Source organism: Gymnoscopelus microlampas (genome assembly GCF_963454915.1).
Source record: "Gymnoscopelus microlampas genome assembly, chromosome: 14".
NCBI lineage: Eukaryota > Metazoa > Chordata > Actinopteri > Myctophiformes > Myctophidae > Gymnoscopelus > Gymnoscopelus microlampas.
Window position 1 is genome coordinate 46,816,792 of NC_139951.1, and position 27,986 is coordinate 46,844,777.

The 27,986-nt window shown below is 41.7% G+C and overlaps 1 protein-coding gene across 2 annotated transcripts; it reads left to right on the forward strand.

Annotated features, from left to right (window-relative positions):
* Nucleotides 1-5,439: 5,439 nt before the first annotated feature.
* LOC311060424 (uncharacterized protein) lies at nt 5,440-27,909 on the forward strand. Of its 2 annotated transcripts, none has more exons than XM_084078602.1 (19): nt 5,440-5,486; nt 10,299-10,334; nt 10,533-10,853; nt 12,930-13,223; nt 15,038-15,352; nt 16,275-16,406; nt 17,125-17,256; nt 17,453-17,490; nt 17,660-17,755; nt 17,955-18,135; nt 19,613-19,738; nt 20,008-20,198; nt 20,546-20,737; nt 21,135-21,329; nt 23,186-23,403; nt 24,059-24,247; nt 25,340-25,520; nt 26,336-26,386; nt 27,125-27,909. In XM_084078602.1, the coding sequence occupies exons 1-19, from the start codon at nt 5,456-5,458 to the stop codon at nt 27,176-27,178; spliced, it is 2,973 nt and encodes a 990-aa protein (XP_083934728.1). In that variant the 5' UTR covers nt 5,440-5,455; the 3' UTR covers nt 27,179-27,909. The 2 variants fall into 2 exon arrangements, with proteins under 2 accessions (XP_083934728.1, XP_083934729.1); XM_084078603.1 differs by having other exon boundaries at nt 25,340-25,508; nt 26,327-26,386.
* The last annotated feature ends 77 nt before the right edge of the window (nt 27,910-27,986 follow it).

Sequence of the window (27,986 nt, forward strand, 5' to 3'; positions counted from 1 at the left end):
TGTCTTCTTTTTTTTTTTAAATAAGGTGTTTTTTTGTAGGGGTTATTTATTTATACGATGTAGCGGCAGCCTAAGGCTGAAAACAGTAATGATGGTCCACAAACCCAACCCGAAAATGAAAAAATGCACAGAATGAATGTTTATCAAAATAGTAGGATACATCAATTTAGCAAGCAGCATTAGTAAGCACAGGCTCACACACAGCCTGACCAAGGCTACTGCTGCTAGTTAGTCTACATATGTTTTATTAAGGAAGATTGACGACGTGTTTGGGTATACATCTAGTGCGCACTGCTGTGCGTAACAAGCTGTACTGCTGCGCGTAACGAGAACGCTCCTACAGTGTGGAGATATATCTCAAAGATGCAGAGACCTGCCTCTCTGTACGTTATTTTAGTGGTGATGGTGACAATTCACCACTAGGTGGTGGAATAAACCTACCCACAACAGATCATTTCACATACCTAGGCAGCGTTGTCAGTGCATCACAAGCAGACTCATCAGCAAGGCCAGAAACACTTTACAGAGGCTTAACAACGTCTGGAAGTCGGCCCAGTACAGCACCAACACCAAGCTGAGACTGTACCAGAGCTGCGTCCTGTCTACCCTGCTATATGGTTCTGAATGTTGGAGATCGACAGAAAATGATCTCCACAAACTGTCAACCTTCCATACCAAAAGCCTAAGGAAAATCCAGTAATCCAATAACAATAGTATATAGAAATTTGACAGACAGGGAGCCAGTAAAGATCTAAGAACTGGAGTGATACGGTCTACTCCAAGCCTGGTTCCAGACCATAGACCCCGCCCACTCTCTGAGTGGACTCTTGGTCTGGTGTTGTAAATGTGAACTAATAAGGATTTATTCGGAATAAAATGTATTGTCCAATGAGAGTCGGAGGTGGTGTTGGGGATCCCTTAGGATTGGTTTAGGGAAATTCTAATCGCCTCCCCCTTGTAATCACTTAATTACACTGGAGCCAATGTCAGACTGAAGCTCCACGCAGCTTCAGTCTGATAATCAGGCTAGTCTACTCCCCTTTCTTGGTAGGACTCAATCAACAACAGCTTTTTGTTACATTAGTACAGTGGTTCTCAACCAGTGGTCCGGGGACCACCAGTGGTCCTTGGGGGGGTTACCAGGGGGTCCCCAGCGAAATTAGTTAACATAGCGTCAGAATCATTTTAACCGCTTAGCTTTGGCTATTCAAAAATAGCAGATCTACAAGCCCATAGCGCGGCACTCTTGTAGATCTGCTGTTTTTGAAAAATCTTGAAAATGTGTGCATATCTTTTAATATATATATATATTCTTTAAATACATTTTTATTTTATTTTATCTAAATCTCATAAGACCTTTAATCCTAGATGTAATCTTAAGGTTGAAACAGCCACATTAATACGCTATGATGAGATGACCAAAAATAGGGACACCAGGTTCAACGTGGCTAATGGATGTACTGTATGGTCGCATACAAGAGAACACATGTCTATAACGTGTTACATGTAGATGGATGGAGAAAATATGCATAAAAATATACCGCTAGGGGGCGGAAATTGCCATCCCCTGGCACCACAAATAACTCCCCTGCCTGCTGTCTCTGTAGCAGGTAAGCAGACTGGGTTGTTATTTTGTAGAATGACTTATGATGAGGACCAATTAAAGCATGTTGAGATACCACCCTGTTGTATTTTATATTCATTATTACAACGGGCACTTTTGTGTGATATATATGCAGTTATGTGTATTTTCAGGCTGAAATGCATGGCGAGAGTATGTTTTACCCCCTGTCTGTCCGTCCGTCCGTCCGTCTGTCCGCGTGTCCGTGTGTGAACAGCTAATCTCCGGCACTGTTGGCCCGGCCGCTGCGAAACTGTGCACACGCAAAGCGAAACATCACGCAAAACGGTACATAGTATATCTATAGTCATTAAAACGAAATAGGTCTTTGAGATTTTTCATACTCCATCCTGATTGGATAGAAATGGTTTCCAGCGTTTGCAGGAGTGTCCTGTTTTGAACAAAATGCCTCAAATCCTGAACACAGCATGCAATTTCCGTGAGATTTTGAACGCAAATTCCCATTTGGCCGAGGAAAAAATGCCACAAATGTTCAAATCATTCTCATGGTGGCGCTATAACAGGACGATTTGTGTTTTTACCTATAACTGCACCGATCTGTGCAAAACTTTGTATGCCATTCCCTAAAGGTCAAGGAAAAACCATCGCCCTGCATTTTTCCTTTTATAGCGCCACCATGAGGCTGACTTATGTAAAACTCTTTTTTTGATATGACTCCTTCCGATTTTATCCAAATTTCACGCAAATCGGTACACATGATCTCTATAGTAATGTGATCAAGACGGATCTGTTAGAATTTTCATATTCCATCCTGATTGGTTGGGATTCACATCCAAGGTTTGCAGTAGTGGCTTGTTTTGAACAAAATGCTGCAAATCATGAACGCAGCGTCTGATTTTCAGCTGTTACAATTCCAAACATGCAATCATGACCCGCTTTAATTACTATAGTATAGTTATATTATTAGTTTAATTACTTTTTTTATGTCCAATGTATTTGTGTTTAAGTTCATAAAGTTAACTTAAGTATAACTAAATGCATTTGAAATTAAATAAAACATTTACTTTTCAGAATTCCAATTCCAAAATACCCCCAAAAAAATCCAATTCCAAAATAGTAAAAACTAGAAAATGTGCTCCACGGAGCACAAGTCTCCGCCAGCAGACTTGTGTTCTTCCAGAGAATGTAGCAATCTTTGCTGTGTCATGTTGTCAGCATTTGTGGCTCGTCTTTGTTTTTTGTCATTTAGGGATTCAAGTGGTCTTTGTCTCTGTTTCTTAGCTTTGGCTTTCTGCTGTCGGCATTGCGCCTTTGCTTCTTCATGAGGTTTCAGACGATAATGTCCTGCTTCTTCAGTTTGCGTAATGAGAGTTAGTTGCATTGTGTGATCTCAGCTGTGATCTCACTTTGTACTGGTGTGCTCCTCTATTCTCGGTGTACGCTCCTCTCTTCTCACTGTTCGCTCCTCTCTTCTCGCTGTACGCTCCTCTCCTCTCGGTACGCACTCCTCTCTTCTTGGTATGTGCTCCTTGTACTGGAAATTACTGGAAAGTACTGTTCCTTGGTATGTGCTCCTTGTACTGGAAAGTACTGTTCCTGACTGTTCCTGAGCACAAGTCTCCGCCAGCAGCAGGATTTTTGGTAAGGAATTTATTCCAAGATTGGAACTTTTTCTGCTAATATCTCCTGACTAAATGTTAGCTTGGCTGATAGCACTGATGTCACTTCGAAACATGCACCGCAATGTTTCGAAGTGACTCACCTATTTATAGGTATGTATTTCGCCATGCGTCTCGCTAGCCAATCAAAGCACACCCTTTCAACATATTGTCACGTGTCACGTGAAGCTTGACCAATGTTAGCTTGGCTAGGGGGGGGACACAGCGAAAATCAAACGAAAACATACTCTCCACCATGCCTTCGGCCTGGCGGAGACAATAAAAAAAAATGCAAAAATCTACAAGCTCAAAACGTGTTGCGACGTGTCTTGAGCTTGTAGATAAGCTATTTTTGCTACTTTTGTGTGACATACTAGAATGACGAAGTACGGCATTATTTTACAAAAAATGTTAAAATATGGAGATAAGAGGTTTCTGCCCAAAATGTCCAGCCTCGATGTACAGAACTTGATTATTGGCCTCATCACCACACACCCTCCAGCACATACAATCAATAAAACAATTAACCACATGAACCCCTATTCTGGGCATGGCATAACAGGCAAACACTTAAATTGTATAATATTCTATAGGAAAATTAAAGAAAAAAAAAACACATTATAATAAAACTATATAAAAACACGGCCCCCTCACGTATTAGAAGGACAATATCAGTCACCAGAACCAAGGACATGAGTTTTCAGTGAATCTATCATGGTTAAAATGGAGTTTGCAGTTACAATGGGTTTGTATAGGACTGATAGAGGTCTGATAGAAATTCATATCAAATGAATCAAGCAACTTAAAAACTGTCTGGGGTGCTCACACACAGTGGTGGTAAAAGTACTCACATTCTTTACTTAAGTAAAAGTATCAGTACTGCAATATATAAATACTCTGTTACAAGTAAAAGTCCGGAATTCAAAATGTACTTGAGTAAAAGTACAAAAGTATTGGTATCAAAAGAAAGTAGAAAGTAAGTTGGAAAATATTTTGAAAATAGCAGATCTAGCAGATAGATCGGCTATTTTCAAATGGCCGAAATGAATATAGGGCTGAAGTGGTTAATGTATGTTTTGTAATAATAATTAAAATCTACAAAGTAACTAGTAACTAAAGTTTTCAAATAATTGTAGTGGAGCAAAAGTACAATATTTGCCTCTGAGATGTAGTGGAGTAGAAGTAAAAGTACTGACTATTGGAAATACTCCAGTCACTTGAGTAACTGTACTTAGTTACTTTCCACCACTTCTCACACAAGAGTAGACGTTAAAATCTTTCTTTCTTTTTCCTTTATTTATTCAGGGAAACCCATTGAGAGCAAGCTCTCTTTTTCAAGGACGCCCTGATAACAAACATTTATGTCACAACTTGACAATAAAGCAAAAAAGAAAAGAAGAAGCATAAAACAACATTAAAATAATCGCAAAAGGCGGTGAATCAGACAATACAGTGAGGACATGGATAACAACACAGAGATTTAAAAATCAGATGCAAGATAAACAGTGTTAAATGAAACAGGTATAGTCACTATGTAGTGTGTCCTCAAGAAGCACCCTGAATGTCTCTATTGAGACCAATCGCACCAGTTTCAGAGAGTCCTGAAGTTTGTTCCATTTGTGTGGAGCTACATGAATGCAGTTTTTCCTTGTTCACTGCTCTTACGTGGACTGGTATATCTAATGTGTGTTTGTGAATGTGTTAAGTGACCATTAACCTTTGGTTCCAAAAAGCGAGGTTAGGTATAACCTCGCTTTTTATAATGACCCCAAACATGTTTGAAAGTGTAATAATATCCCTTTAAGTGTTTAAACAGTATAGACACATTTTGCTGGGGACCCCCTGGAACCCCCTAAAGGAACCCACTTTGAGAGCCACTATTCCAGGTAATCCTACAAACAGTAGGCCTGCCGTTACCTGTCGGCCCGGCCTATCCTCACAGCACCTCTGAGGGAGGGATGATCCTGGGCAGAGTGCCATATGCACTTTACTGTTTTCCCTCTTTGGGCTTTCTGTTACTTTCTCTTTCACTGCGTACAGTCTTGGATTTTACTGTTACTGTATGGACAGTGAATGTGTAGCTGCAGAGAGACTGAGGATTCTATAAAAAGACACTTATTTGTATGTGTAGGGTTGGTCTTCTTGACAGAGGACCAGCTCTGCTATTCTCATACACAGTCATCAGTTGAGTCAGCTCAATCGGTCCGTCTTTGGCATGGGGCCTGGGAAGGTGTTACTGATTATGGGTAAGTCTATATCCACACTGGTAGAACTAAGTAACTATAAGTACTTTTACTCAAGTTATGCACTTCAGAGCAATGTCAAAGTACTTTTACTTTACTTGAGTATTGATGTGTTTGAATATTTTATGCTTTTAATCCATTATATCTCAGAGGCAAATATTGTACTTTTTACTCCAGTACAATTATTTGAATACTTTGCGGATTTAGATTATTATTACAAAACCTACATGAACCTTTTAAGCCTATTTTATACTTGGCGATTTGAATATGGCAGATCTACAAGCTCACATTGTAACACATGAGCTTGTAGATCCTTTACTTTTTTTTATCGCTAAATTTTGCGAAACATTTGTGAAATGGGACATTCTGCATGAGGAGCCTACTTTTACGTTAAATACAGTATATTTGATGCCAATACTGTTGTACTTGTGTTCAAGTAACATTTTGAATGTAGGCCCTTTACTTGTATTTCTACATTGTGGTATTGCTACTTTTACTTAGGCCTAAGTAAAACTAATTATCTGAGTACTCTTCCACCATACAGTCTATCAGTGATTATCAGTGATCAGTGATTATTAGTCCAATTTAGCTCCCTATTTTACTGTGAATGTTGTATCCTACACAGTATAAGTCAGTTTATGAAGGGTTAAAAGAGGAGATATCTTCAGAGCTCAAAAGCTGAGGATAAAAGGCGGGGTGATAACTAAAGCCCAGTTCAGATTAAGCTGGCCTTAACCCTTTAAGACCGGGAACGCATCTGTGTTATTTTAAGATTTCTTTGGCTATAAAAAAAAATAGCAGATATACAAGCTCATAGAGTGCCGCGCTTTGAGCTTGTAGATCTGCTGTTTTTTTTAATGTATTTTTTTTTAAAGCAAACACATTTAACTCAAATATCTATATATATTATATTTATATATATATATTTTGAGATGGTGGTCCGTGGCCAAATACATATAATTTTGGGTGGTCCTTGACATCATGACATGAAAAAGGTTTTAAGCACCACTGATATTCTTCGCGGCCCTCACATCTAGGCCCGATCCGAGCATGGTCCAGAGGTTGGTCCAGACTGGCCTAGTCACTCTGCACACACGTCATGCTAAGTCCGGCCCCTCTGGCCCCTCCTCTCCTCTCGGCTCCTCTCCTCTCCTCCCTCCCCGCTTTGCTTTGCGGCCCTAACCTCTAGTCCCAACCTCCCAACCTCGGTCATTAGGCCGCCTGTACTGTGGGTAACCATGGCCATCATGAGGCAGTCGAGTGTTGTCACAGAAGTCTTTAGGGAAGCTGTTGTTGACCATGCAGGGGCTGTTAGGGTTGGCTGTCCCACAGGGTCCATGTAGCATGGATTGACGCAGAGTGACGCAGAGTGGCTCCTTCTGTGGGTCAGGTATGTCTGCTAGTACACCGCCACTCTTTGAGTTTGCCGTAATTGTGATAAAGAGGTCAAACTTCCTGTATATGGTTGCTATGGCAACCTGCCATATCAGGCTGAGGGTCTGATAGGCAAATCAGAGAATCAATCAAGCCGAGAGATCGAGGTGGGGTAAGATGCCTAAAACATAGTCATAGCTCTGATCAACAGTCTGTGGCAAGTTTTGGGGCAAATGGAGTGATCCTGTGCTTGCTTACCCCGGGCATAGACAGGTTTCTGCACGTCTAGGGATGAACACAGCACTCTTTACATAATCTGGAATGCATCCTTCTAACTATTAACAAATCCGTCAGTCATAACTGTGGTGTTGTGGTGTCGCAGCTATGACTGCCTACATGCAGCGCGTCTGTGGATTGGTCTATACAGGTCTTATCTAGTTTGAGACGCTTAAGGTGACGTGATCACCATCACACACTGCAGCTCATGGCTCTAGCTGACTCTAATCAATACGTTTATTAATATCAGCTGTGCACGTTTGTTTTAGAGTGGTTTTGCACCCTGAATGTGCACATGCCCAGTTATGTTTGTAAACAAGAAACCTGTCTATACTGTACATCATCTGTGTTGCCCACAGAGAGTGAAAAACCAAGAAGGTAGAACACAGTAAAAACAAATCCTCAGTCTTAATTTAACTCCGCAACTGACAAAGTGACAGCTGAGCCGCGGAGAGGTCAGATATGCATGGCTGGGCGAAACAAAAAAACTCATGAAAGAGAGGGGTGCACCTAACTTTTAGTTTTCCAAATACTTAAAATGTACAAATTCGGGAGTTCTTTTTGATATTTTGTGTTCTATAAACAATACAAAAATATGTACAATATATATATTTTTTTTTAATGGATTTAAGAACTATTAAATATATATAGATATAAAATAATATCATGTATATATAAAGATATGTCATCATCAGTCAGTCAATCTGATCCACCAAAGCTGCACCTGATCCATGTCCATGCTATATGAACAACCTGATGGTATGAACCATAGGTATGAACAGAGTGTGTGTGTGTGTGTGTGTGTGTGTGTGTGTGTGTGTGTGTGTGTGTGTGTGTGTGTGTGTGTGTGTGTGTGTGTGTGTGTGTGTGTGTGTGTGTCTTAACACACAGTCCCCAACTGTGCTGTGCAGTAGCGATCCAGATAAATATGAAACGTGTTTGAAAATGGTCAGAGCAGCACCGACCGTCCTGTGAGCAACTCGGGAGAGTTAAGATTGGATCTTTGAACCCTCACACTAGACGATATTTATGCCTGAGATTCGCCCCCGATCTAGGCTGGGGTACACACGCCCCCCCCTAATACTCGGGAGGGTTGTTTCAGACGCAGTGTAAGGCCACCTTGAGGGTTAGTACATAATGCTGGATATGTGCTCCGATTATGCTGTCGGGGCCCTTTTTTGGTGCTCGCCGACAAAACCCCAGATCTGACGCAGATCGAGAGAGAGAGTGCGTGCGTGCGTGCGTGCGTGCGTGCGTGCGTGCGTGCGTGCGTGCGTGCGTGCGTGCGTGCGTGCGTGCGTGCGTGCATTTCAGCAGAAGGATAGTTTGCAAAAAAACTGCACAATGGCACAGATTCAAACAAAATAATGCTAAAAGGATAACCCAGGTAGGCCCTCAGGGCTTGTTTCCATGAATTAGGTCTTGTGTAATCGAGAGAGAGAGAGAGAGAGAGAGAGAGAGAGAGAGAGAGAGAGAGAGAGAGAGAGAGAATGAGAGAGAGAGAGAGAGAGAGAGAGAGAGAGAGAGAGAGAGAGAGAGAGAGAGAGAGAGAGACATACAGAGAAATAGAAAATTATATAATGACAATATAGCGTCCTGTCTCGGTCTCGTGCATATAACACGGGAGCCTTGCACGTTTTTGTGAGACAAATGTAACTCTTGCAGTGTGATCCCATGTCGGCGATCAATCGTGTAGTAAAAAGCAAAACAATATATGACAGCCGATTTCAAGACAGAGACTTGTGTTGTGTGAAATGCTTAACGGTCAGATATCTAACACGCTAATAAATAATCCTTGTGAAAATATAACATTTTATAAACTCATTTAAACAATCTGCTTTAACAGTCATTCAGATAAGATTGCAGATCTGGCTGCATTGGTTATTTGAAAATAGCAGATCTACAAGCTCACAACGTGTCAATGTGACACGCGTTGTGAGCTTGTAGATCTGCTATTTTCAAAATATACGAGCACTTATGCGAGAGCATTTTCGGGAGATTGGACCGGCGCAGCGGCGCCGCTGTTATCTTTTCATGGCCACCGGGAGATCGGACATTTAACCCACGGTCCAACAAACACCAGCCTTCATCCATTAATGTCTCTTCTCAAGGCTATCTATCTCTCATTAACGCGGCACGGGAGTCGCCCGTCCGAGTCTCACTGGGAAATGGGAATAGCCTACATGAGATGACTGCTTTATTTTAGTGTAACTCGAACGCGCACTGCTCGGTATGGGTTAAATAAATTAATATTCAAACGTATTCCATTTATGGCGATCTCATAATCTGTCATTCATTTAAGCTACAAGCCTACTTGATTGACAAAGATTGTACCGTTACGCAGTTGGGCTTGCAAGTAGGTCCGTGTGTGCGTGTGTGCGTGCGCGCGTGTGCACGTGCGTGACTTGACAGGCAGCGAGGCCCGGCGGATCTCTTTCTTATTGGGTTTCCATGCTTGGTTTGGTCGTATTATGGTTCTTCATGTCGTAAAATCTGTGCGTTTCGAGAATATTTAAGGGCGTGTTATTTAAATGACACTCGTTTTCAGACGTCACCAAATGTACGCTAGGATTGGCTCTATAGGATCGCTTCATAAATGTGACTTTGACGTTGCCCTATGGCCAAATTTAAGGCAAAAAATACGCAGTTCTTTACGCTCCATTGATAAATGAGGGCCACAGCATTTTTGCGTAGCCTACTGCTGTGCTTTGGAGATGATCGATTGGTATAGGAATTGAGAGTTGAGATTGAGAATATGGTATCTAGTTCAAATGTGCGATGGGCAAATGTCTCTGGATTATTTAGGCTGGTTTCTGCACAAAGTCTAAGCTTATCACCAGAAATGACCCCCCCCCCCCCAACTGTTTACTGTACATATTTGCCAAACTGTTAATAATGTATTCAATCAATCAATCAATCACGGAGCATAACAAACACATTATAAAAGGACATTTACATTCAATTAAAATAAAAGAAGTATAAATAAAGCAGAAAGAGTAAAATGGTGGTGTAGAATAAAGAAGTGGTGGGTTTCAGATGTTATAACATTAGCGGTTCTTAGCATCACTTTGTGATTAGAATGTGTGTGGATATACTGCACTGTGACTGCTTGTCATGTGGTGTGAAAGACATCACAAATTCATAAAGTCTTGTCTTATTCCACAGGGTTACTGTGTGTGCTGAAAACATGTGACTGTACAGGTACTATGTTTTATCTATTGGGCCTTCTGTGCCTTTTATACATATGAAGCTTTTCTTTAGAAACGTTACTGTGGTAAACATGTGTAAATTAAAGCATGAACAGTACATAATAATAGTTGTTGTTGTTGTTGTTGTTGTTGTTGTTACATACAGTATAGCATGTTACAATATCTTTTAACTTTATATTTCTATCCTCAGGTTCTCCACAGGTAAAACTTGTGAATGGTCCTGATAGATGCTCTGGTAGAGTGGAGGTTTATCATGAAGGCCAGTGGGGAACAATATGTGCTTATTATCACTGGGATCTCCATGATGCTCAAGTAGTGTGTAGACAGGTGGGCTGTGGAACAGCTCTGACAGCCAAAATGAGGGCGTTCTTTGGTGAAGGCCTTGGTAAAATCTGGTTGTATGGTATGGAGTGTTTGGGCCATGAGAGGTTCCTTGATGACTGCAATCACATTGGATATGGAGGTCATGATCTCTGCTCCCATGCTATGGATGCTGGTGTGATCTGTTCAAGTAAGCTCCATGTTTTATTGTCTGTCATGGATTATTTATGTTGGTCCCTTCTGTTTATGTTTCATGTGATTCACTTGTCGACCAGTGGTGGAAGAAGTACGCAAATTCTTAACTTAAGTAAAACAGTGGTGGAAAGTAACTAAGTATATGTACTCAAGTACTGTACTTAAGTACAATTGTGAGGTATTTGTAATTTACTTGAGTATTTCCAATTTCCAATATTTTTACTTCTACTCCACTACATCTCGGTGGCAAATATTGTACTTTTACTCCACTACAATTATTTGAAAACTTTAGTAACTAGTTACTTTGCAGATATAAATGATCACATTATAAAACATACATTAACTACTTTAGCCCTATTTTATACCTTGGCTATTTGAAAATAGCAGATCTACAAGCTCACAACGCATCGCATGGCGACGCGTTTTGAGCTTGTAGATCTGATATTTTTAAATATTCTAGTACTTTTACTTTTGGTACTTTAAGTACCTTTTCATACCAATACTTTTGTACTTTTACTCAAGTAAATTTTGAATTCTGGACTTTTACTTGTACCAGAGTACTTTTACATTGCAGTATGCTTTTACTTAAGTAAAACATTTGAGTACTTTTTCCACCACTGGAGTTAATGAATGATATTATTCTACACACAGTAAGTTTGCTGTTGGAGTTTCAGTCTCAACCGTTTTCAAAGCAAAGTACACTTCATCATGAAGTCATGTGCTGTTAACCCATTCAGACCGGGAGTGTCATTTTTTGACTTCTTTGGTCTATTCAAAAATCACACCTGTGTGAAGGTAGCGGCGCCTTTGATATATTTTGTCATAGATATGTGTTTCTACTAGAGAAACAATATTAAAAGGCTTCCAGTGGCACTAAATAGTGCCATTGGAAGCGAATCACCAAATGCATTCCAAGGTAAGTGGCAAAAACTGATCTGTCATAGCTGATAGAGTGGGTACCTAAAAAATAAACTTTAGGTACCCACTCTATCAGCTTCTATCTTCGTAGCTTTTTGTAGCAGATATACAAACTTCGCGCTCTATACCTTTAGGTATAGAGCGGATATTAGCCCTCTATACCTGGCTTTTGCGTCAACGTTCTGATTGGTCAGGCTCGCCAAGGTTCTGATTGGTCAGGTCCGTCAACGTTCTGATTGGTCAGGTCCGTCAACGTTCTGATTGGTCACTATTCATGACATCACTATGTTACTATTCATGACATCACTATGATGTCATGAATAGTGACCAATCAGAACGTTGACGGACCTGACCAATCAGAACGTTGACGGACCTGACCAATCAGAACCTTGGCGAGCCTGACCAATCAGAACGTTGACGGACCTGACCAATCAGAACCTTGGCGAGCCTGACCAATCAGAACGTTGACGCAAAAGCCAGGTATAGAGGGCTAATATCCGCTCTATACCCAAAGGTATAGAGCGGCTAGCGCCGCTAAAAATAGCAGATATACAAGCTCATAGCGTGGCACTGAGTGCCGCGCTATGAGCTTGTATATCTGCAATTTCTTTGAAAAATCATGGGATTTTTTTGCAAATCTTTGAATATATATATTTTTAAAGCGAAATTTCTACAATTGTCTTCTAAATCGTAACAAAAAATCAAAGAAAAAACTTGTTGTTGCTATAATATCAGTGGTTTTCATGTCAAGGACCACAAAATGATGTATTTGGCCGTGGACCCCCATCTCAAAATATGTTGTTCCAGGGACTCCCCAGAAACAAAAATTTGAGTAAAAAAAAAAAAGAAAATGTATTCAAAGGTTGACAAACATATTCAAGACTTTTCTAAAATAGCAGATCTACAAGCTCATAGCACGGCACTCTGTGCCACGCTATGAGCTTGTAGATCTGCTATTTTTGAATAGCCAAAGGAATCTTAAAGTGACACAGACGCATTGCTGGATTGAATGGGTTAAATTATACTGCTCCATTTTTCTAGCCACTACTGGACCCTGAAAACATATTTTCAGCTAAAGTCATGTAAACATTCCTTCATTCCTTGAACGTTTGCATTTCTGACACTTTTTAATGTGTTTTTTACTGATTTCCAGGCAAAGCCAGGCTGGTCAACGGCACTGACCGCTGCTCTGGTCGAGTGGAAGTCTTCCACAACGATGAGTGGGTGAAACTGTGTAGTAATGGCTGGAGCTCAAGCAAGGCTGTGTTGACGTGTAGAGAGCTAGAATGTGGAGATCCAGTCAGTCCCCAAGTAAAACCTTACTTTGGTGAAAGCAAAGGGCTGAGAGGGTTTACAAGCAGGTGTTTGGGTAATGAGACCTCTATCGCAGACTGCTCACTTCAGACCCACCCTGCAGCATGTGACAATGTTGCTCTGGAGTGTACAGGTAGGGTTAATCATTTCATCTGTTGGGCCTTCTGTGCCTTTTATAAACATGCAGCTGTTCTTTAGGAAGGTTACTGTGGTAATCATTTGTAAATTAAATCATAAACAGTACATAATAATAATAATAATAATAATAATAAGGGTAATAATAATAATAACTAGAAAAAGTGCTCCTCGGAGCACAAGTCTCCGCCAGCAGACTTGTGTTGGGAATGTTGGGAACACAAGTGTCCTATCCGTCTGTATAACTGTCCTATCCGTCCTGTCTGTATAAGTGTCCTATCCGTCCTGTCTGTCCTGTCTATGTAAGTGTCCTATCCGTCCTGTCTGTGTAAGTGTCCTATCCAATTGTTACAGTATCCGCCATTTCTCAGCCATTTCGTGATTATTCCTGTCTTACCTCACTTTGAAAGAGGCACAGACTCTTTCAAAGTGACACATGTATTTATAGGCCGCTATACGTCACTAGCCAATCAGATCACACTATTTCACCATATTGTCACGTGTCACGTGAGGCTTGACCAATGTTAGTCCCAGTTTCAGAAAGTGAAAACAAACTCTCCTGGCGGAGACAATAATAACTAGAAAAAGTGCTCCTCGGAGCACAACTCTCCGCCAGAAGACTTGTGTTGGGAATGTTGGGAATTTTCTAATTCTTATGTTCTAACTGTCCTATCCGTCCTGTCTGTATAAGTGTCCGATCCGTCCTGTCTGTATAAGTGTCCCATCCGTCCTGTCTGTTTTTTTTAACAAAGACGAGTGTTCTTCGTCTTTGTTTCTCAGCTTGGTCCTTCTCCTGTTGGCGTTGCGCCTTTGGTTCTTCATCGGTTTGCACATAATGATTAGCTTCTTCAGTTTTCATAATAAGAGTTAATTGCACTGTGTCATTAACTGTGATCTCAGTTTGTACTGAAATGTATTGTTCTCGATTAATCCTGTCTAAGCTATTTATAATACATATTGTGATGACACCAGTGTGTCTACATGTTGTAATGCTCCGCCATTTCTCAGCCATTTAGTGATTATTCCTGTCTTACCTCACCGTATTGTCAAGTGTCACGTGAGGCTCGACCAATGTTTGCTTGGTTGACGGAAAGTGAAAACAAACTCTCTTGGCGGAAAAAGTGACTTGTGCTCCTCGGAGCTCCTCGGAGCACAAGTCTCCGCCAGCAGACTTGTGTTGGGAATGTTGGGAATGTTCTAATTCTTATGTTCTAACTGTCCTATCCATCCTGTCTGTATAAGTGTCCGATCCGTCCTGTCTGTATAAGTGTCCTATCCGTCCTGTCTGTATAAGTGTCCTATCCGTCTTGTCTGTATAAGTGTCCTATCCGTCCTGTCTATGTAAGTGTCCTATCCCTCCTGTCTGTGTAAGTGTCCTATCTGTCCATTTCTCAGCCATGTCAACTCGAAATCATGCTCGCTGGCTTGGGCGCTTAGCTGTTAACTAAGCATTTGTAGGATCGAGGCCTTCCCATCTAGAGAGGCTTTAGCTTAATTAAAGTATCTGCTTTGCATGCAGGATTGTTGGAACTGTCTTACCTCACTTTGAAAGAGGCACAGACTCGTTCAAAGTGACGCATGTATTTTATAGGCCGCTATACGTCACTAGCCAATCGGATCACACTATTTCACCGTACTGTCACGTGTCACGTGAAGCTTGACCAATGTTAGTCCCAGTTTCAGAAAGTGAAAACAAACTCTCCTGGCGGAGAGAATAAGGGCAATAATATTATTATTATTATTAATATTATTATTATTATTATTGTACATGTCATGTTTTAATATCTTTTAACTTTATATTTCTGTCCTCAGGTTCTCCACAGGTAAAACTTGTGAATGGTACTGATGGATGCTCTGGTAGAGTGGAGGTTTATCATGAAGGCCAGTGGGGAACAATATGTCATAATGACTGGGATCTCAATGATGCTCAAGTAGTGTGTAGACAGGTGGGCTGTGGAACAGCTCTGACAGCCAAAACGAAGGCGTTCTTTGGTGAAGGCCTTGGTAAAGTCTGGTTGGATGATATGGAGTGTTTGGGCCATGAGAGGTTCCTTGATGCCTGCAGTCACTATGGATATGGAGTAGATTACTGCTTCCATGCTAAAGATGCTGGTGTGATCTGTTCAAGTAAGCTCCATGTTTTATTGTCTGCCATGGATTATTTATGTTGTTCACTTCTGTTTATGTTTCATGTAATTTACTTGAATTAACAAGTTATCCACTTGGATTACAGTTTATCTGAAATTGTAAAATATGTTTTCAAAAGACATCAGATCTCTTTGGATGACTATAGGTATTAAACCATCATAGAGGCTTTTGGAGTACTATATCCTAACTTTTAGACACTAAATTGGTCAATTTGAACAGGAGTTAATGAATGATATTATTCTACACACAGTAACCAGTTTGCTGTTGGAGTTTGTCTCAACCGTTTTCAAAGCAAAGTACACTTCATCATGAAGTCATGTGCTGTTAACCCATTCAGACCGGGAGTGTCATTTTTTGATTCCTTTGGGCTATGCGAGTGCCGTGCTATGAGCTTGTTGACTTTTTTACAAATCTTTGAATATATATAATCATTTTGAAAGCGAAAATGTTTAACTCAAATCTTTGCTTCTGGGGGATTCTACAATTTTATTCTAAATCCTAACAAAAAATCTAAGAAGAAACTTGTTGTTGCTATAACATCAGTGGTTTTCACGTCAAGGACCACAAAATTATATGTATTTGGCCGCGGACCCCCATCTCAAAATATGTTGTTCCAGGACCCCCCAGAAGCAAAGATTTGAGTATTGTTTTTTAATTTCAAAATAATGTATTCAAAGATTGGCAAACATATTCAAGATTTTTCAAAAATAGGAGATCTACAAGCTCATAGCACGGCACTCGGTGCCGCGCTATCAAATCCCACATGAATGCAGAAAATGCTCCAAAAGGTCGGAGTGTCTAATGTGAGCTTTGCCATGATAGACCATGACTGTGTTTAAATAATGTTCTCTGTCTCCAACCCCCACCACACACTACCTCCACTCACTCCTGCACCATCCAGATAAAGATGAATGTCTGGAAGATGGAGACATTTGTGGCGTGAAGGGGACTTGTGAAAACCATGAAGGGAGCTACTGGTGCAATTGTTCAGCTGGGTACAGTAACTACGGCAACGAAAGGACCCCATGCTCAGGTGAGATCCATGACACCATTAGGATTTATAAAACTTAAACCCTTGTTGACTGGAGTCCCCCAGGGCTCTATACTAGGTGCCCTCCTTTTTGTCTCCGCCAGATCAAAGGCGTGGCCGAGACTATGTTTTGCACCCTTTCTGTTTGTCCATCCGTCCGTCCGTCAATCCGTGTGTGTGGTTTAGGCTTGGGTGTGCCTGTATGTGTGTGAGTGAGTGATGGGATTCAGGTGTGCCTGTCTGTCACACACACACACACACACACACACACACACACACACACACACACACACACACACTTGCTGCAGTTAATTGTAGGAACATATCTTCCGCATAGCGCAGAGCGTTAAGTAATTTAACAACTGCGTCGGGGGGGACGATACCGAATGCACCTTGTACCCGGCTTTAAGGGGCATTGCGCCACATTGCACCGGGCAGAAGATAGGACCCCAGAGTTAAATGAACACTCCTGAACCCTGACTCTCTCCATCTCCCCACCAACATTTGACCCTGTCCATGATACCACTACTTCCTATCCTCTCCAGTAGGGTTTAGTGTTATAGCTAATCTATCTCACATGAATCAAATCCCACATGAATGCCGCAAATGCACCAACAGGTCTGAGTGTCTAATGTGAGCTTTACCATGATAGACCATGACTGTGTTTAAGTAATGTTCTCTGTCTCCAACCCCCACCACGCACTACCTCCACACCATCCAGATAAAGATGAATGTCTGGAAGATGGAGACATTTGTGGCGTGAAGGGGACTTGTGAAAACCATGAAGGGAGCTACTGGTGCAATTGTTCAGCTGGGTACAGTAACTACGGCAACGAAAGGACCCCATGCTCAGGTGAGATCCATGACACCATTAGGATTTAAAAAAACGTAAACCCTTGTTGACTGGAGTCCCCCAGGGCTCTATACTACCCTCCTTTGTGTCCCCCAGGCCAAAGGCGAAAAACTAGTTCTGAGCAACTATGTAATGTCATAGTCATATAGTGATGTGTTACTGTATAGCTCTGATCAGTTTAATGTCTTCCATGCAGAGGTACAGTGTGACCAGTTCAAAGCAGTCAGTACACAGGTGAGTTATATCTACAGTATATTCAATCATTAGATACAGAATCACCATATGCATGTATGTGCGTGCATGCGTGCATACATATGTATGTATGTTTGTTTGTACGTATGTACGTACAAACATGTTTACTTTCTGTGTCTGTCTGTCTGTCTGTCTGTCTGTCTGTCTACAGTCTTCATCAGGTCTGTCTCATATCTTGTCCCTGATGTGGAACAGCTGCACTGACCTGTCTGAAGGAAAGCCAAGTCATGGAGATGTACTACTAAAGGTAGCAATCAGGAATGACACACACACGCACGACACACACACACACACACACACACACACACACACACACACACACACACACACACACACACACACACACACACACACACACACACACACACACACACACACACACACACACACACACACACACACACACACACTCCTTGTATGCCATCTCCTCTCATCGTGTTGTGTAGATGTTTACAGCAGTGCTGGAGTCCCCCGCTCACCTCGACAACAGTGACAACAGTGACAACAGTGACAACAGTGACAACAGTGACAAGGTGACTGGGTTGCTTCAGATAGTGGAGGATGCTGTGAGGCTAATCGGACCTCAGCTCCAAGACAACTACACCCATATAGAGACAAACCAGACAGGTACACACACACACACACACACACACACACACACACACACACACACACACACACAAACACACACGTACACACGTACACACACACGCACGCATGCACACACGCACGCACACACGCACGTGCCTGTCTTAGGTGCAATGGGAGTTTATTCCAAGCCGTAGGCCCGTAGAAGCAGAATGCTTCTTCACCGTGCTTTCTATATGACATTTCAGGCACTTCGAGTAGGCCAGCATAGATGTAATACATTATAATAATGTCATAATGTATTATAATCACTGTTATTATCAGGGGTGCACATAACTGGTGCGCAGGTGCGCATGCGTCGTCAAAATGCATGCTGCGCGGCACATCAAACGAAGGGAGGCGTTTTCGCGTACCAACAGCTGAGACCGCTGAGACCGCTGGGACAGGAATTTACTTCCTGAAGCCACACTCACACATTCACTGTGACGCACGCGTCCGCCCCATACACACCCATGGGTGGAGGCGGAGGGGATGCATGCTGCACGTGTGTGAGTGTGTGTGTGTGAATCCTCGAATCCTGACACAGCCAGTCACACACAGAAAGCTGCTGGCAGCGTTACACGCACTCATCACCGATGATGAACGCACCGTGATGTGGTGCAAAATATGCCGTGAACATCCCAATCTGGCGGATACAAGCAGCGCCTTTTCTACAGGGACAAAGAATTTCAGTCACCCAGCTTTTGATAAGCATGCGAAGAGCACATCAACATAGTGCAAAGTCTGCAAACAATTGATAACAGGAGCAGCCAGGATGGGAGTCGCACTCTTGACAAGGCTTGGAGTTAATGTCGAGAGTGCCTATCATTCACGAGAAGCAGGGTCCCGCATCACACAGACCATTGCACAGACAAGTTATCCATGTATCCCTCTTTTATCCATCCTGCGAGACGTGTCGCGGCAAAATGTATTTATTTATTTATTTGTTTTGTGCGCACCAAGTAACACATCCAGGCGCTCATCTGAGAACTACACCAAAAAAGTTATGTGGTTATAATGCATTATAGTGTTAAGGACTATAAGTGGTCCCTGGTAATGTAAAGTAATGACATTCTTGGAGGTGTAGGTAGAAACGTTTTGTGTTGTTCTTTAACACTTTAATTAAAGCAACCAATGACCACTTATAGTGACTTATAATCACACTATAATGCATTATAAGTATGAGAACCATAATACACTTGATCCTGGCCAAAATAACATGTCTGTGAGTGAGCACTGCAGTAATTATGAAGTCATTATGATTCTTGATCTTCATATGTCATTATAGAAGGCTTTATAATGTGTTATGATTGCATTATGTGTTCTTATTCTTCCTTTGACCTCATACTGTAAGTCATGATGAAATGTTTAATAATGTGTTATGATTATAGTTATAAACTCTAATACGGTTTATAATGCGTTCTAGAGATTTCATAGGTTTCATAGACTCACTGAAATGGGTTTTGTGTTTGAATAGAGGCGGAGCTTGCTGTGAGGAAGGGAAAGACTCCGCCCACTGGACCAATTCATCTGAGCAGTCACAGTCACAGTGCTACTCTAAACACTGACTGGCAGACATTCATTTGGAATGGAACATACGCTGGTAACCTCTCCTCTCCTCTCCTCTCCCCTCTGATGTCACGCTCATGTCACCATGACTCAGCCATAACCATATAAGGAGTTTCCAATACAGCTAGGCCCAAATATGGAGTGTGTTGTCTAACCTCAATGTGTCGTCATGGCATCAGGCGCAGACAAACATATCACTCAGCTCCATATATGGGCACAAAAGTGTGCTTGCCCATATATGGGAATATGCTGCATACATACATACATCATTCTTATCAACAGAGACTTGCTGATTTCTCACAGGTTTTGCGCTCGCTGGGTTGGTGAGCTACACGAGTCTGGAGAAGTCCGTTAACCACTCCTTTCAGCTTCTCAGAGAACACCAGGAGGATGGTGTGGATCCTAACTACCAGGTCTACTCCAAAGTGGTGTCAGTGGTAGTGTCCACAGAGCTCCTGGACAAGCCTGTCATTCTCACTATGAGACACCTGCAGGTGGGCCAATAGCAGCAATCTAGGTGGAGATGTTGTTACCAGTGGTATAAAGTAACTAAGTACATTTACTCAAGTACTACAGTACTTAAATACACCTTTGAGGAATTTGTACTGTACTGGGGTATTTCCCATTTTCAATAATTTTACTTATTGTTCCAGACTTTTACTTGTAACAGAGTATTTCTACATTGCAGTAACGATACTTTTACTTAAATAAAAAATTGTGAGTACTTTTTCTACCACTGGTTGTCACCTTGTCATCATCCTGTCAGTGGTTTAAAAAAATAAAATAATAATAACACTGCTAATAATAATAATAATACTAATGGGTGTTTATTGTGTATTAGGAGGAGAAGAATACTTCTAAGGTGAAGTTCATCTGTGCATACTGGAAGTCTGGACCACAAGGACAGGATGGGGAGGAAGGGGCCTGGGCCACGGATGGCTGCACTCAACAATCTACCAACGCCACACACACCGTGTGTCGTTCTAAACACCTCAAAGGCTTTGCTGTGCTCATGGCCCTCTACCACCTGGAGGTTAGGCACAGGGGTGGATATTTGCACTAGGCAGACTAGGCACTTGCGTGGAGCCCCCACGCAAAAAAATATTAAAATAAATATATATATTATCTCATGAAATTACATTACAACGTGAAATCGCAGAAAGGCACACCCGGCTTCATGTTTTGAGGGCAAAAATTATAATGAATTAATAAAAAAAAAAAATATATATATATATGTTTTTTTTCCGCGCGCGCGCGCGCGCACACACACACACACACACACACACACACACACACACACACACACACACACACACACACACACACACACACACACACACACACACACACACACACACACACACACACACACACACACACACACACACACACACACACACACAGTAAACCTGCTCTCTTTCCCTGTGCAGGAGCTCTTTGAGCTGGAGGTGCTGACCATGTTGGGTCTTGTCGTCTCTCTGCTGTGTCTGGCAGTGTGCATCTTCACCTTCAGCTTCTGTCGCTCCATTAAGGGAACCCGCACCACCATCCACCTCCACCTCTGCATCTGCCTCTTTGTCGCTGACTTGATCTTCCTCGCTGGCGTTTCACAGACTGAATCTGAGGTTTGTATAGGGACTAAGTGTCCTATTTACTCGATCTGTCTCTAACGCAGGACGGATACATTTTGTCGGGGTGTGTCCAACTCCGATTGTGGTAGATAGACGGTCCATGACCTTAAGAGTCTAGACAAAAGTTATTTTTGATATAATATTTCACTGGTACATTATTCACAACTAGAAAAAGTGCTCCTCGGAGCACAAGTCTCCGCCAGGTCAGGTAGGTTATTTTGGCCTCCTGGTGGCGCTATAATAGGCCAATGGGAAAAGGGTGCCATTTCTTCCTAGGCCGTGCACGGCAATCGGACACTGCATTCATGATTTGAGGCATTTTGTTCTAAAAATGTGTTTTGCTAAATTCGACCTGCTGGTGGCGCTATAACAGGCCAATGTGAAAAGGGTGGCATTTGTTCCTCAACGTAGTGCAAATGTGCGTTCAAAGTTTCACCGCAATCGGAGGCTGCGTTCATGATTTGCGGCATTTTGTTCAAAACGGGCCACTCCTGCAAACTTTAGATGTCAATCTTAGCCAATCAGGATGGAATATGAAAAATCAAACAGATCGGCCTAATGGGAATGTGTGTGCAAAATTTCACAGAAATTGCATGCTGTGTTCATGATTTGAGGCATTGTGTTCGAAACGGAGTACTCCTGCAAACTTTGAAAGACAATTTTTGCCAATCAGGATGGAATATGAAAAATCTGAAATCAGCCGTTTCTTTTAATGACTATAGAGATACTGTGTACCGATTTGTGGGATTTTTGGCCAAAATCTGTAGGAGTACTGTCCAAAAATGTGTTTTGCACAAATCGGCCTCCTGGTGGCGCTATAAAAGGCCCATGAGAAACATTTGGGGCAGAGCTTCTGCTCTGGCATCCAGGGAGTGTGTGTGCACAGTTTCGCTGCGGGCTAGCCAACGGTGCCAGAGATTAGCTGTACACAGACAAGACAGAATGACACACACACGGACACACGGACGGACGGACAGACGGACGGACAGACGGACAGGGGGCAAAACATACTCTCTCGCCATGCCTTTCAGCCTGGCGGAGACAATAACCATTCCACATAAATGTGTTTTGTACAACTTCTCTAAACACTATTAAACACTATTTTAATGCACACACCAAAATGACATAGGCACTAGAAATGTATCAGAAACGTATGTAGTTTGACGTTAATGAATACCACTTCTGAAGTTGACGTGTACGTGATGTTTACGTTCCTAAATCATCGACCATCTGCAGAAACAGCATTAACTAGAAAAAGTGCTCCTCGAAGCAAAGGTCACCGCCAGGTCAGGTAGGTTATTGTGGGCCAGCTATGTTGGGAATGTGCCAATGAGGATGGAATCTGTAGGAGTACTGTAAAAAATCACACCCAGTGTGAAGTGGGCGGTGTGGTCACAGTGGTCATCACAGTGATGGAAGTGATTCACTTAAAAAAAAACCAAAGTGTTTTTTTAAGTCCATACTGCTATTCATAGGGCTGCACATGTGTCATGTGTTTCGCTAGCCAATCACAGTCCTGAATTTGCAAAGTCAGCCAATCACATTACAGCTAGTGGTGATGACACTAGGTGTAATGTGATTGGCTGACTTTGCAAAAGTATAGATTTGCGTTGACTGTGAAAGGGTTAGCGTTGCAGACTGCGTTGTAGACTATTGGCCAATCACGGTGCAGGATTGGTCAGTGTCCAAACCTCACTTATAGGGGGAGGTTACACCGCCCCAAAAAGTACTGTATGATGCTATAACCCATATAACCAATTTGAAACAATTGGGGCAGAGGTTCTGCTCTGGAATCCAGAGAGTGTTAATTTTGCTGTTGAAAACGTGGGTGAAATAATGTTGTCTTTCAGGTTGGTTGTAAGCTTGTGGCGGCCTTGCTCCATTACTTCTTCTTGGGGACATTTTGCTGGATGCTGTTAGAAGGGGTCTTGCTCTACAAAATGGTGGAGGTGGTCTTCGCTCCCACCATTCGACATCGGTACATGTACAGTGTGGGGTATGGAACACCCCTGGTCATAGTGGTGATATCTGCCATCAGCAGGCCTATGGGATATGGCACTGAACGACAGTAAGCGTATGTGTATGTGTGTGTGTGTGTGTGTGTGTGTGTGTGTGTGTGTGTGTGTGTGTGTGTGTGTGTGTGTGTGTGTGTGTGTGTGTGTGTGTGTGTGTGTGTGTGTGTGTGTGTGTGTGTGTGTGTGTGTGTGTGTGTGTGTGCGCGCATGTGTGTGTGTGTACCTACAGTATGTCTGTATCTCTTACAGTAAGAGTGAACATTCCTATAGTGTTTGAATCCACATTTAAACAGGTAAAACTCAAATATTGTGATATCTTGATGCCTTGACTTCAACTAAAGGACCTGCAACCGTGCCTTCATTGTAAAACACTAAATGTCCTCTGCAATGGCAGCGGTTATCCGCGGCAACCGCAGCTAAAACCACGATCCCCGCATCTATAAGATTAGATAGATAGATAGATAGATGTGACACACACACACACACACACACACACACACACACACACACACATACACACACACACACACACACACACACAGTATGATGATACACAATCCTCTGTCATTTACAGTCATTGTCATTGTGTTTCCTTTGTTAAATGTGGGCCTGTGTGTAAACCACTTTGAGACTTTGTGCAAATTGACGTGAATGTGTTCTTTCTTAGCCGCCCTAACATGAACCCCTGTGTCGTCTCCTCCCTGTTAGCTGCTGGCTGTCACTGGAACACGGCTTCATCTGGAGTTTCCTTGGTCCCGTGTTTGCCATCATCGTCCTTAACGTGTTCTTCTTCATCGTCACCGTCCGGAAGCTGGTTCAGAAACTACCGCGCTGTTCTGGTTCTGACACACCACGACACACACCCAACCAAGACCACTCCAACCTGCACGACATTAAGTCAGTCTGTGTGTGTGCGGGTGTATGTGCTCGTGTGCGTGCGTGCACATATAGAACCATTTGTACACTCTCAGACTTACAGACCTGTAAGGGTTCCTTTAGAACCCCCTGGACCCCACTTTGAGAACCACTGATCGAAAATAGAATTATTTTCGCCCCAGTCAGGGGGCGGGATTAATGGACTGTGACATCAAAGTCCACGGGCCAATCACAGCACTTATCTGAGCCTAATTATTGAGAAAACCCCAGACCACAGAAAATACTATGAATGTTCAAAGTTAATTTAAAAAAAATAAAATAATAATATAATTTTATGACATGAAACCTTTAAGTAAAGTAAAGTATACATGATTAGAACATGCATAAACATTTGACAATTAAGGTCTAATACTGTATATACAGTTATTTTGGGGTATAAACAAGAAGTTGAAGGATAAAATGAAGTCTTATAATGATGTACTGTGCATGTTCACATCATGTATACTTTACATTACTATAATATTAAAAATGTTTACATTTTGGACAAAATAGCCAATTTGACATCGAAGTGCCCAGATGTCCCTAGTGCCCACCCACCTATCCTGTATCCTTAGAGCCTTGTTGGGGCAGCCTGATAAGGAATTGTATTATACCGTACATGGACTAGTTTTAATGCATCTTTTTGGGAGAGGATGAGCCTGATTGTTACAAAGGAGAATTTCACCCAACCGTTTCCTTACCTTTATTATGATGTTATGATATCCTAGGACGAGTGGTACAGTACAGAAATGTCATAACGGGTCCGCCGCAGTAAGCCGCGCTTACGGTGAGGAACATTCAAGAGCGACACGTTGTATAGTGTTGTGTCACTATAAACATCAGATCTCTCGCGAAAAAAACTAAAACTATTAAAATACGCAATTTAAAATAAGCACCGTAGGCTGCAGGTTTTTAACTGCGGTGGACCCGTTATGGAGTTATGACATTTCTGTACCGTACCACTCGTTCTAATCTAGGATATCTTAACATCATAGTAAAACGTAAGAAAACGGTCGGGTGAAATTCTCCTTTAAATATGGTTGTTTCATCTCCTCTCCCTTGCTTCCCCACTAGGAACTTCACAGGGTCAGCTATAGCTCTGCTGTGTGTGCTGGGTCTGACGTGGGTGTTTGGGGCGTTCCTGTTTGAGGACGGGACAGTGACAGTGGTCTACATCTTCACCATCCTCAATAGTCTACAGGGGGCGCTGATATTTGTCTTTCACTGCCTACTGTGTAAGCAGGTAATGGGTTTTGTTTGGTACAAACACGCACGCACGCACGCACACACACACACACACACACACACACACACACACACACACACACACACACACACACACACACACACACACACACACACACACACACACACACACACAAATCACTTGTATGTTATTGTTTAGTAATCACTTGCATGTGTGTGCATATACTGTATACCAGGGGTTTTCAGGCCAAGGACCCCCTAGCTGAGAGAGATGAAGCAGGGACCCCCTACTCTATATTGTATGAAATTGTGTTTCAGATGAAAGTTTTTTTGTATTACTTAGTCTGCTCTTTTTTCCCCTCTACACCTCTAGCCTCTTTGCCAAAAATAGCAGATCTACAAGCTCTCAACGCCTCGCGCTGCGAGGCGTTGAGAGCTTGTAGATCTGCTATTTTCGGCTAATGTTCCCCTCAGAAAAGGAATTCTAGGGTTCAAGTGGCTAATTTAAAAAAACTAAATCCTATCACACAAAGATTTGGTGGACCCCCTATAGTAGCCCTGAGGACCCCCTAGGGGTCCCGGACCACCTGTTGAAGACCCCTGCTGTATACAAGCGATTACTAAACCAGAGATAGATATAGAGGGGACATTCTACCAGAAAATAAATTCTGGACAAATTGAAAGAATGGACCTCATACTTTCCCAAACTTATGGGGACCGTTTTAAACTACTATTTTGTCAAATGTATGCATAATGTAATGTTTTTTTGAATCAACTGATGTGAATGACAACAACTTAAACTTGGAGTGCTGGTGAGATTGCTCTTCATCAATGATCTTACGCTGCCCTCTACAGGTAAGAGAGTGGTACATCATCTGTACACGAAAGGGGAACCATTCTTCCAGTCGATCACAAGTAAGCAGTAGTGGTGGAAAAAGTACTCACATTTTTCACTTAAGTAAATACTGCAATATAGAAATACTCTGATACAAGTAAAAGTCTGGAATTCAAAATGTATTTGAGTAAAAGTACAAAAGTATTGGTATCGAAATGTACTTAAAGTACCAAAAGTAGAAAGTACTCATTATGCAGAATGTCCCATTTCACAACTTTTCAAATGTATAAATCTTTTGAAAAAAAAAGCAGATCTATAAGCTCGATTTGACACATTGTGAGCTTGTAGATCGGCTATTTTCAAATGGCCAACATGCATATAGGGCTGAAGTCGTTAATGTGTGTTTTGTAATAATAATCAAAATCTACAAAGTAACTAGTAACCAAAGTTTTCAAATATTACAGTGGAGTAAAACATTTGCCTCTGAGATGTTGTGGAGTAGAAGTAAAAGTATTGAAAACTGGGAAATACTCCAGTAAAGTAAGAAATATAGAAAAAATTGAGTAAATGTACTTTCCAGTACTTTCGACCACTGGTAAGCATTAATACAGTGGAATATCCTGTACCCTCAAATATTCACACACATGCACCCACACAATTTAGCTTGACTATCTCTCTGTGTGTGTGTGTGTGTGTGTGTGTGTGTGTGTGTGTGTGTGTGTGTGTGTGTGTGTGTGTGTGTGTGTGTGTGTGTGTGTGTGTGTGTGTGTGTGTGTGTGTGTGTGTGTGTGTGTGTGTGTGTGTGTCTCTTATTTTAGGAGAGTCGGAGTGATACGACAACAAGAGAATCAATCCCTCTTGCCCAACGTTAGCGATCGAAGGCACTTGAATGTTGGAACCCTGTTCTGCTGGTGTCTAATCTACGGTAATCTGATCTAGGGTTCAGTTCAGTTCATTTTTATTTTCGGATATTTGGACACATGACATAAAAGTGTAATATATTTGTCCAATAGCCTGTGATTCACATGCTGCTACTGCAGCATTGTCCAAGTGTCAGACATAGACATGGGCTATACATATTCAGTGACAAAAAACACCCCAAAGAGTAGGGACTACATTTAAAAATATATTATTATTATTTGTATTATTATTATTACAATAATATATGAATATTTGATGTAATGATTATGGATGAAATATCAACCCATTACAATATAGTGTAGAATAATATGACATACAATAACTGGTGTAAATAAATTGATAATATGTATATATTACGATCATATTAATTATCTGGATCAGCGCTACTAAACCTCTATTTTATGACAGCTGCATTTTTTATTTTAATGATATGGTTTTTGGTTGTTGAACAAAGTAAATGACATTTCACTTACTCTTTTACTGGCTCTTACATTATGTTATATACAGTAGGTAATCTGTGACTAAGGATATCGTATAGGTTCATTCTACAGTATAGTATCGTAGTGTAGTCAGTCATGGATCCTCCACTGTGGATGTCTGTGTCTTTTGTCTCCCTGTCACCTACAATAAAACTTTTTCTTTTGCAATTATTTAGCCTGTTTTTGCAATGAAAGTCCTGTATTCAGCCTGTGTTGTGCTTGTGTGACGATGATTTCATAGTTTACAGAATGTCATAAAATCCTCACCGTCATAATGGCT

Coding starts and splice junctions, on each gene's coding strand:
- LOC311060424 (XM_084078602.1), top strand. CDS start 5,456: ATGGGGCCTGGGAAGGTGTTACTGATTATGG. Junction 13,224..15,037: donor TGTTGCTCTGGAGTGTACAG/GTAGGGTTAATC, acceptor TTCTGTCCTCAG/GTTCTCCACAGGTAAAACTT. Junction 26,387..27,124: donor ATTCTTCCAGTCGATCACAA/GTAAGCAGTAGT, acceptor CTCTTATTTTAG/GAGAGTCGGAGTGATACGAC.